Source organism: Periophthalmus magnuspinnatus, chromosome 22 (assembly GCF_009829125.3).
Source record: "Periophthalmus magnuspinnatus isolate fPerMag1 chromosome 22, fPerMag1.2.pri, whole genome shotgun sequence".
Classification (NCBI taxonomy): Eukaryota; Metazoa; Chordata; class Actinopteri; order Gobiiformes; family Gobiidae; genus Periophthalmus; species Periophthalmus magnuspinnatus.
Window position 1 is genome coordinate 12,046,714 of NC_047147.1, and position 11,451 is coordinate 12,058,164.

At 44.4% G+C, this 11,451-nt stretch overlaps 1 protein-coding gene across 1 annotated transcript; it reads left to right on the forward strand.

Moving 5' to 3' along the window:
* Positions 1 to 7,300: 7,300 nt before the first annotated feature.
* On the forward strand, positions 7,301 to 11,018 carry LOC117390349 (alcohol dehydrogenase 1-like). Its single transcript, XM_033988067.2, has 9 exons — positions 7,301 to 7,401; positions 7,714 to 7,815; positions 7,888 to 8,029; positions 8,105 to 8,192; positions 8,418 to 8,637; positions 8,860 to 9,120; positions 9,831 to 9,963; positions 10,038 to 10,176; positions 10,624 to 11,018. Exons 1-9 carry the CDS (start codon positions 7,384 to 7,386, stop codon positions 10,655 to 10,657), a joined length of 1,137 nt encoding a protein of 378 aa, XP_033843958.1. The 5' UTR covers positions 7,301 to 7,383; the 3' UTR covers positions 10,658 to 11,018.
* Positions 11,019 to 11,451: the final 433 nt, after the last annotated feature.

Sequence of the window (11,451 nt, forward strand, 5' to 3'; positions counted from 1 at the left end):
GTGTAGTTGTAGTTTTATTAAATCGTCCTAAGTTTAGTGCCTTTTTTATAGGTCAATAATGTGCTTCTGTTGTGGAGAGGTCTTTAGGACAGCACAAACACTAAGGCAAAACCAAAACAACTCACAATTAATCATGCACAAATGTGTTTATACAGTGGAAAATGTAACAACTATTTTCTCTTCACGTACACACACATTGGGTTTCCATGGTCTCATCCTGTGGGAACTGTGTCTCATCACATCCACAACATTCCCATGAGATAAGACACAAGACTGGCTTCAAGGAAATAAGATAAGAAGTTGGCATAATTTATTCTTGGCAATATAATTTTTTTATATTTTGGCTGCTCGTTAAATGACTTTTTATCACTTTTTAAAAACTTTTTGTGCCAAATATAAATACCTTAAATGACTGAAGAAATAACTTTGACAGAATAATCTTTTGGCACTTGTTAATCTCATTTTAACTGCTAAGGACCACAGTACACTCGCCGTCATGAGTTCAACAGCTTCCATGTTGTGATCCAGGTCCATGCTGCGTGTAATAAACTCGTCCACCATCAGCTTCTTTTCCATGTAGCGGTTAAGCATCTACGTGACACTGCCGTCTTAAACCCTAACAAAAAAACACATAATATGAATAATGATTAATTCTTGGAGTTTGCGACACAGCATATCTATTGTAGGATCAAAGAGTGTCATTTTGGTTGGTTGGATAAATTTTTTTTAGCGCACAGAGATGAGATCTGAGGGTTGGGCTGTGAATTTGTGAACTTCAGTGTAGCCCAGAGTCACAGTCACCCCCCACAGTCAGAAGAAAAACAGTCTCAGCACAAATAGCATCATGTATAACCCTTTTGCCTTGTTGAAAAAATCCCAGGTTACAGCTGCCTTACATTTTATGATCTTGGAATAAAATCAATAATATTTATGTCAAGTTATGTCCATGGTGTAGCTTGAACACATTTTTGCACAAAGTGAAGACTCAAGGCTTTGTCATACCCAAACACAAGATAATGCCAATAATATCATAGGTTCTGGAGCCGTTCCAGTTGTGTCCATGTTGATTTCTCATTCTTTGAACAGACAGCACAGCTTAACTCCTGCCTTAAAAACAGCCAGCTGAACAAGGCAGTAGTTCACCTGGCCCTGCTCCAGCTGATAACTGTGAGTTTCATAACTTTAAAATGCCTGGTGACTATATATTTAGAAGAATTATGTTACCAGTCTCTCCTAAAAGCCTTAAGAAAACCCAAATAATTAATTACTGCTCATACGACAATATTGGTGTCTTTATAGCTATAAATCCAAATCCCGTTATGTGCTAAAATCTTCAATTTGGAACAGATACAGAACATTACAATAAAACAAACAAGAAAGTAGCCAAGGCAAAAGGGCGCAGCCAAAACATGGTGAATGTTTGACCTCGCTATGTCTGCGCCTCTTATTCCTACTACAATTTTAAGAGAAGTATCTGAGCAAAAGGGCTGAAGTGTTTCTGCTCTGTATGCACATGCATAGGCCTACATAATATGATTACTTTGACTCTATGCTTTAGGCCTTAGGGAAGAGAAGATGAACAGATGCACCTCCTCATGTACACAGTGTGGTACACAGTATGAACCCCTCAGTCTCTGCTGTCAGGACCTTAGGATGTGAATGCCCAAGTTGATCATCAGGACAGATGCTAGGGCGCTTGGCTCCTTTGGAGATTACAAGGGACAGGGCCATAGATTCAAGACTTTTTATTACGTCACGGCTGCCTTAAAAACAATGTAATAGGCTATTTTAACTTTGTAGAATAGCAAATGTAAACTGCTGACGCTGCCAATCAGCACCATCTGCTCCAAACACCACTAACACTCAAGCACACACCACATTCAGACTAGACAAGGGTGAAGTGTCTTGCCTAAGGACACACAGCCAAGTTTTGCCACTGGCGCCACATTGTGGCACCCGATAGTCTCCCATCCAAGCCCATCCTTGCTTAGCTTCTGAGATCATGAGATCGGGCTTTGACAAGGAGGTTTAGCTATAAAACACATTCTTGGTGTTACGGCCCCAGGCCTCCAGCTCCTCCTACAGGCCAATGTGATGTCTCTAGCTCCCCATGGACCTCTCCAGGTGATGCTCGTCCAGCTGGCTGCTGATTGTCTGAAGGGCCCTGTGTCTAATTGGAGCAGTAATCAAGAGCCTGGCCAATCCTGGACCTTCACCTGAGGCAGCCACGCCTTGAAAGGACCTGCCCCCTTCCACTCCTGGCTGCTGGGTTCTGTCAAGAACAGCATGCCGCGTTTGCCCTGTGTCTTTGTGATATTTGCATTTTGGACTGACTGCAACATTTCTAGACCTTTGCTTAGTTCAGAGATTGTTTGTTTTATGTTATTGTAAAGTCCGTACTTTTTTTTGGTAGCTGTATTTAAGTTATGCATTGAAAATCACTCTGTTAAGAGCCTCTTTCTCTTAGTTTTTACCCTAAAAAATTGTAACATATTCTGATACATGGGCCAACAAGAGTACCGCATTCTGATTTTTTAGAATACTTTTACACCCAGTTAAAAACCATCCATCAATCCATTTTCTTCCGCTTATCCGGGGCCGGGTCGCGGGGGCAGCAGTCTAAGCAGGGACTTCCAAACTTCCCTCACCCCAGACACGTCCTCCAGCGCCTCCGGTGGGATCCCAAGGCATTCCCAGGCCAGCCGAGAGACATAGTCCCTCCAGCGTATCCTGGGTCTTCCCTGGGGCCTCCTCCTGGTGGGACATGCCCAGAACACCTCCCTAGGGAGGCATCCAGGAGGCATCCTGAACAGATGCCCAAGCCACCTCAGCTGGCTCAGCAGCGGCTCTACTCCGAGCTCCTCCCGTGTGACTGAGCTCCTCACCCTATCCCTAAGGGTGCGTCCAGCCACTCTGCGGAGGAAACCCATTTCGGCCGCTTGTATCCGTGATCTTGTCCTTTCGGTCATTACCCAGAGCTCATGACCATAGGTGAGGGTAGGAACGTAGATTGACCGGTAAACCCTCTTCACCACAACGGACCGATACAGTGACCGCATCACTGCAGACGCTGCACCAATCCGCCTGTCAATCTCACGCTCCATCCTTCCCTCACTTGTGAACAAGACCCCGAGATACTTGAACTCCTCCACTTGGGGCAGAGACTCACCACCCACCCGGAGAGGGCAAACCACCTTTTTCCGGTCGAGAACCATGATCTCGGATTTGGTGGAGCTGATTCTCATCCCAGCCACTTCGCACTCGGCTGCAAACCTGTCTCGGCTCGATGAAGCCATCAGGACAACATCATCCGCAAACAGCAGAGATGAAATCCTGTGGTTCCCGAACCAGGCCCCCTCCGGCCCCTGGCTGCGCCTAGAAATTCTGTCCATAAATATAATGAACAGAACCGGTGACAAAGGGCAGCCCTGGCGGAGTCCAACATGCACCGGGAACAGGTCTGACTTACTGCCGGCAATGCGAACACAGCTCCTGCTCCGGTCATACAGGGACCGGACAGCCCTTAGCAAAGGGCCCCGGACCCCATACTCCTGGAGCACCCCCCAAAGGACACCACGAGGGACACGGCCGAATGCCTTCTCCAGATCCACAAAACACATGTGGACTGGTCTCCCGATGGAAAGTATAGAGCTGGTCCAGTGTTCCACGACCAGGACGAAAACCACACTGCTCCTCCTGAATCCAAGGTTCGACTATCGGTCGGATTCTCCTCTCCAGTACCCTGGAATAGACCTTACCGGGAAGGCTGAGGAGTGTGATTCCCCTGTAATTGGAACACACCCTCCGGTCCCCTTTCTTATACAGAGGGACCACCACCCCAGTCTGCCATTCCAGTGGTACTGTCCCCGACCGCCATGTGATGTTGCAGAGACGTGTCAGCCAAGACAGTCCAACAACATCCAGAGACTTGAGGTACTCGGGACGGATCTCGTCCACCCCCGGAGCCTTGCCACCGAGGAGCTTGCTAACCACCTTGGTGACTTCAGCCAGGGTGATGGACGAGTCCGCCTCCGGGTCCCCAGTTTCTGCTTCCTCCTCGGAAGACATGACGGGGGGATTGAGGAGATCCTCAAAGTATTCCTTCCACCGCCCGACAACATCCCCAGTCGAGGTCAGCAGCTCTCCACCCGCACTGTAAACAGTGTTGGTGAAGCACTGCTTCCCCCTCCTGAGGCGTCGGACAGTTTGCCAGAATTTCTTTGAGGCCGTCCGATAGTCCTCCTCCATGGCCTCCCTGAACTCCTCCCAACCCCGAGTTTTTGCCTCTGTGACTGCCCGAGCCGCGGCACGCTTGGCCCGCCGGTACTCATCAGCTGCCTCAGGAGTCCCACGAGCCAACAAGGCTCGATAGGACTCCTTCTTCAGCCTGACGGCATCCCTTACTTCCGGTGTCCACCACCGGGTTCGGGGATTGCCGCCGCAACAAGCACCACAGACCTTACGACCACAGCTACGAGCGGCTGCATTGACAATAGAGGTGGAGAACATGGCCCACTCAGAGTCCATGTCCCCAGCCTCCTCCGGGATCAGGGAGAAGCTCTCCCGGAGGTGTGAGTTGAAGACCCCTCTGACAGAGGGATCTGCCAGACGTTTCCAGCAGACCCTCACAATGCGCTTGGGTCTGCCAGGTCTGTCCGACTTCCTCCTCCGCCAGCGGATCCAACTCACCACCAGGTGGTGATCGGTTGACAGCTCAGCCCCTCTCTTCTTCACCCGAGTGTCCAAGACACGCGGTCGGAGGTCAGATGACACGACAACAAAGTCGATCATCGCCCTCCGACCTAGAGTGTCCTGGTGCCACGTGCACCGATGGACACCCTTGTGCTCGAACATGGTGTTAGTTATGGACAAACTGACTAGCACAGAAGTCCAATAACAAAACACCACTCGGGTTCAGATCAGGGAGGCCATTCCCAATCACGCCCCTCCAGGTGTCACTGTCGTTACCCACATGGGCGTTGAAGTCCCCCAGGAGAACAACAGAGTCCCCTCCCCAGTTGGTGCACTGTCTAGTACCCCTCCCAGGGACTCCAAGAAGGCCGGGTACTCTGCACTGCTGTTTGGCCCGTAGGCCGACACAACAGTGAGAGACCTGTCCCCGACCAAAGGCGCAGGGACGCGACCCTCTCGTTCACCGGAGTGAACCCCAAGCTGTGGGGCGATGAGCAAGCCCACACCAGCTCGCCGCCTCTCCCCGCGGGCAACGCCAGAGAAATGGAGAGTCCAGCCCCTTTCAAGAAGTTGGGTTCCAGAGCCCAAACTGTGCGTGGAGGCGAGGCCGACTATATCTAGTCGGTAACGCTCAACCTCCCGCACAAGCTCAGGCTCCTTCCCCCCAGTGAGGTGACATTCCATGTCCCCAGAGCCAGTCTCCATGTCCAGAGATCCGGTCGTCGAGGTCCCCGCCTTCGACTGCCACCCAGATCTTCATGCACCGGCCCCTTACGGATCCTCTTGCGGGTGGTGGGTCCACATGAGGACGGCCCCACGTCACTCCTTCGGGCTGAGCCCGGCCGGGCCCCGTGGGGAAAGGCTCGGCCACCAGGCGCTCGCTGTCGAGCACCCACCCCAGGCCTGGCTCCAGGGTGGGGCCCCGGTAACGCCGGTCCGGGCGACGTAGCCTGCCTTGATTTAATTCTCTTCATAAGGGGCTTCTGAACCGCTCTTCGTCTGACCCGTCCCCCTGGACCTGTTTGCCATGGGTGACCCTACCAGGAGCATGAAGCCCCTGACAACATAGCTCCCAGGATCATTCGGGCACTCAAACCCCTCCACCACGTTAAGATGGCCGTTCAGGGAGGGGCCAGTTAAAAACATAACATACAATTATTTTTTAATTTAAGTAGACAGACATTAAGGCATAAGCCTTTTGTAATTATACAGTTAAAAACATAACATATAATTACAAAAGGCTTATGCCTTAATGTCTGTCTAATTAAAGATGAAAAATCATACATGTAAGCACTGGAAGAGTACAGTTGAAAATTGCGTGGTAAATTACCACCATGTATTCCTTTGATTTTAGTAAAGTAGCCGTATTCTGAGTACCACCAAATGAAAGAGTAACTGTACCAGAATACAAGTACTGAAAATTTGTATTCAGAATACATATTTTCAGTACGTGTATTGAATTACTTTCCAACACTGGCTGCCTTAGAGCCATAACTGCAGCAAGACCCGCAACTCCTATCTGTGATACCACAGCTAGTAAGTTTACTAACTCTAACTAATAGCATTACCAATGGACCTAATTTTAATATTGTATACGAGCAAGGGTCTTGATTTGATAACTTGGCCACATCACTACATTTACAAAGAATCCAAGTCTTACTTTTAAAATACTTAACACTTAACACAGCTTAGATTAGTTTAGGAGTGTGTTTGTACTTATAGTTTGTAAAGTGACCATCTAATTTTTATTATTATTATTATTTTTTTTACTGGTAGATGACAAATATTTTATTAATATAGGTGTGTGCAATAAATGGATATTTCTTTCTAAATTCATAATCTGTTTGTGTCTACTTTATTTTATTTTTCTTTCAGGAGTTTGAGATCTTTTAAATTTTCAATAATCACGTCTCTGTTCTTTTAAGAATAAGAATCTCACCTGTGTTGTTCTTAATTTGGTGTAAATTGATTGTAATCTGTGGCTTTAAAGCCCCTGCCTAGCCCCAGGGTACCACACATGCTTGTTTGTATATGCCATTTAAACTTGCACAAAAGAACTTGTTTGGGTATAACTGATGTTGTAATACACAGTATATGTACGGTAGAAACAAGTTCTCCAAATCTAAACGACTCATTTGGTTGTTTGTTCTGTTCCCAAATTACGTCCAATAACACAATTTTAATAGTTTTTTCGCAAAAAGAGCCCCTCTGCAGGTCTTAAATAACACTCATGAAGTCAGTATAGATGTGAAAACAGGACTTACCATGAGCTGTAGAGGTTCCAGACTTGCTCTGTAGCATATTATCTTTTCTGATGATAAAAGCCACTAATGCTTTTCTCAAAGGGGGTGCAAAAGATAATCCACAATCCAAGTGCTAAATTTATTTCTCCTGTCTATGTTGACTGTATACTGAGTGTCATTTAAGACAAAAGCTTCAGAAGCCCTCTTGTAGCAAACAAAAACGTTATTGCAATCTGTTAACAGAACAAACAACCAGAAGTTATGTTTTGGGTGTGAGGAGAGTCTCCATCTCTTATTGTTGTTACACTTTTGGAGCAGAGCCAGGTGAAGCCCTACCTCTTTGAGCTGTGTGTATTTAAGCCTCCGTCTGCCTGTTCTTGCTCTCTGTTTAACGCCAGAGTGGAACTGCACTGTCTTCAACTTTATCAGGAAAGAATTTGGAATCAACATGGACACAACTGGAAAGGTTTGGATCTGTCACACATTTGGGTTACTTTACAAATTTGTACATAAAAGATGACTTTCAAACTGTTTAAATGTTGCATGCATGGGTAGTGACGTGCATGAATGTCCTGTACTGTATTCTTTACAAGCATTATATAATATACAGCACTTTTCAATCACACTTGCTAGTAAGATTAAAGGTTATTTAAGGTAAAAAAAATATGCATAAGGAACACTGTATACAAGCTACAGTAAAGTAACAGCCAGTTTGCTTTTTTCTATTTTATTGATGGTGCATAAAAAGTATATGTACTTTAATGTGTTCCATCTTAAGGTGATAAAATGTAAGGCAGCTGTGGCCTGGGAGCCCAACAAGCCTTTGGTCATTGAAGAAATCGAGGTGGCTCCTCCACAGGCCAATGAGGTTCGCATTAAGGTGAGATAAGCATCTTGACAGTGTTAATGTTTTAATTACATATTTCATATATTTTGTTTTTGTTATGTGTAGATTGTGGCAACTTCAGTGTGCCACTCAGACCTGTACCACCTGTATGAGGGAATGCACAAAGATGGCTTCCCTGTTGTACTTGGACATGAGGCCGCTGGAATTGTGGAGAGTGTGGGTTCTGGAGTCACCGAATTCAAACCTGGTTAGATTTGTTTAACAGAGGAATATTGAACTTATTTAACCTTGCCATGAAATTTATTTACATTTTATTGTTCAGGTGACAAGGTGATCCCCCTGTTCCTCTCACAGTGTCGCAGTTGTCTTTTCTGCAAGAGTCCAAAGACCAATCACTGTATTAAATCCTGGTCAGTTTTTATTGTTGATACATAATAAACAACAACATACTACTACTACTACTACTACTACTACTACTACTACTACTACTACTACTACTACTACTACTACTACTACTACTACTACTACTACTACTACTACTACTACTAATAATAATAATAATAATAATAATAATAATAATAATAAAAATATTAGTAATAATGCAGTGTTTACACATTCCTTAATTCATTGTGTAGGAGTGAGATCCGCCAAGATGCTATGACTGCACCCGACTCAAGGCTCAGCTGTAAGGGGAAGAAAATCCTGCAGTTTTTAGGAGTTAGTACTTTTTCGGAATACTCTGTGGTCAATGAAATTAAACTGGCCAAGATCCACCCTGACGCTCCCCTGGATAAAGTGTGTCTCATCGGCTGTGGGATTTGCACTGGATATGGATCAGCTGTTAACACAGCTAAGGTTAGAAATATGTGCTGCATATTATTATATGGTCCCTGGGGATATATATATATATATATATATATATATATATATATATATATATATATATATATATATATATATATATATATATATATATATATGCATACTTAGTGCATCTCCACATATTTGCTCTGACTTGATCAGGTGCACTTTTAATAATTATTCGTTGAATAGAAATTTCAGTGCTTGTCCTTGTAGGTAGAGGAGGGCTCCACCTGTGCTGTGTTTGGCCTGGGAGCTGTGGGTCTTGCTGCAGTTATGGGCTGTAAGGCGGCAGGAGCCAAGAGGATTATTGCTGTGGACACAAACCCTGAGAAGTTTGAGAAAGCCAAGATTTTTGGAGCCACTGACTTTGTGAACCCCAAGGACCACAGCAAACCCATCCATGAGGTTCTGGTGGAGATGACCAACGGAGGAGTGGACTTCTCCCTGGAGTGTGTGGGGAATGCATCTGTCGTGGTGGGTAGTTAGAAATAACTTCAACTTCACTTTTCTCTGTCTTCCCAATGGTGCAATTGATTTTGCAGCAAAGAGAAAAAGACACAGACAAACCTTTACCACAAGATCCCTCTCAGAGACCAAAGCAGAGTTTTGCTGTGATAGTAATGCGAACAACAACTAGCATGCTACTGTGCAGTTCCTGATGACCAGACAATAAAATGCTTTATATGCTGTTCCGGGTGTAGTTCTGGTCTAGTCCACGAGTAGTCAGAGTTTAGTCCCCATTTTAATGTGATGTTTAAAAGTGTGAACACAGCCTAAGATCGAACTTGCAGCAGGAATCAAAGAGTGCTTGTATCTACTGCTCCTCACTGTGGCAAACTGAGTCTGGAGCCAGAAAGAAATTAACAATACTCAATAACATTTTTTTGAAACATTCATCCCTATGCCTGTTGCACAGCAATTATATTACACTTGTGATGGGAAAGTGTTGAGGTTCCCCTTAAACACTGTCTGGTTCACACACCTGTCTCAGTCTAGGCCCTTTGTGACACCTTCTCAGTTTTTTTGTTTTTTTTTGTATTTCCTGTGTGACATGGCAAGAAACAACTTATTTTATTTACTTACCCATTAAAAAGTTTTTGTTGTTGTTTTTTTTTCAACTTATATTACTTATGTTACTATACTTATATTTAGACTGATCATTTTGCGCATTTCTGACTCTGCAGGAAAGTGCTCTTCACTCCACAGTAAAGGCCTGGGGGGTGAGTGTGATTGTGGGCTACACTGTAGTTCAGAAGTTCACAGCTCGACCTGTGGACCTCATTTGTGGACGCACATGGAAGGGGGCGCTGTTTGGAGGTAACCATTTTGAGTCTGATAATTATGCCACAGTTATTTCTTATTAATACATTCTTTTTTTTGTTTTGTTTTAGGATTTAAGGCTAAGGATGGGGTGATGGAGATGGTCAAACGCTACATGGAAAAAAAGCTGATGGTGGATGAGTTTATTACACACAACATGGACTTGTGTCAGATCATGGAAGCTGTAGAACTCATGAAGAAGGCAAAATGGTGAGGTCTTTAGTACTCAGGACAGGTTTGGGGTCACAGGGTTATGTGTCAGGGCATCCTATATGTCATTTCTTAATTGACCCTCCCTTCAATTAGATTCCATTTTAATCCATTCTAAAGATAAAAAGATCTTTTCTGAATTATTTACACTCAAATATCTAGGTAAAGGTGAATGTGTTCCCCCAAAACACAGGATCAAATTAAACTCTCCAAAGCTGCGAACAACCAAGGTTACATGTAACCTGAAGATTTAGTTCTGGTTTGGTTCAGGGTTAAACTTTGGTATGATTTTGTTGTGTTATTTTTGTCATGAGTTTTCAGCTCTAATGCAGGATGAAAGGTGGGGTTAAGGGTGAGGGGTTTAGGTAAACTGAGGAATAATATTTATCCAAAATGTACTTTCTTAAGTGCTTATTTTCTTGTCCCTGTTTTGTGTTTTCACCACAGCATCCGGGTCGTCATGAAGACCTCTCCACAATAGATCAACATTACTGACCAGACTTGACAGACAGAATTCTGTTTAAAACCTTTAAAAGACCTACACTACACCCACAACCACATGCAGGGACAAAGTTCAACCATAGCTGAGAGGTAACCCAGTTTAGTACAGAATTTTACTAAAATGCTGTGTTAAACTGCTCATAAAGTTGATTCATGTTTCTCCTTTAATGAAATGATCTGCAGATTTGTTCAGTGTTGCTCCAATATTTGACATGAAATGCTAATATGTAACTTGGGAAAACCTGTTTAGGAAACATGAGGGCAAATGTTTGCAATGCATAGTTGAGATGAGTTCCTTCCTTTTCCATGAAATACATTTGAAATAAAAGATTCACAGAGCATTTTGTGGTATTCGTTTTCTCTATATTTAAATACCATGTAAAATGAACATGTATTATTAGGCCCGAGCCTGGGACAATGTACCGGAGAGGGACTCATTAAAACCGTGTCCGGAGCATGGAAAATGGCAAAATCAAGTAGTAAACACGCCCCGACATGGCAGTGAGTGGTGTCAAAAATTAGAACTCGACGAGCTCTAACTGTCACAAAAGACCCCGAGAAAAAATAACGAAAGACGACTCGGTAGCGCCACCTCAAACTTTGATTTTCATGGGGCCAATGGGAGCCCGACTCGGAAAAAAGTCGTAAAAAGTCATAAAAATCTGAAACTCACATCAAAAAATAGAACATGTCAGGACATGACAAAAATTACATTTTGGCCCCGCCCTAAAATGTACAGGAAGTCGGCCATATTGGATCAAACCTGTGAATGAC

What these genes read in the sequence shown, in the direction of transcription:
- LOC117390349 (XM_033988067.2), top strand. An exon ending in AATCACTGTATTAAATCCTG is followed by an intron (nt 8,193 to 8,417) that starts GTCAGTTTTTAT and finishes TTCATTGTGTAG; the next exon opens with GAGTGAGATCCGCCAAGATG. An exon ending in TGGGGAATGCATCTGTCGTG is followed by an intron (nt 9,121 to 9,830) that starts GTGGGTAGTTAG and finishes CTGACTCTGCAG; the next exon opens with GAAAGTGCTCTTCACTCCAC.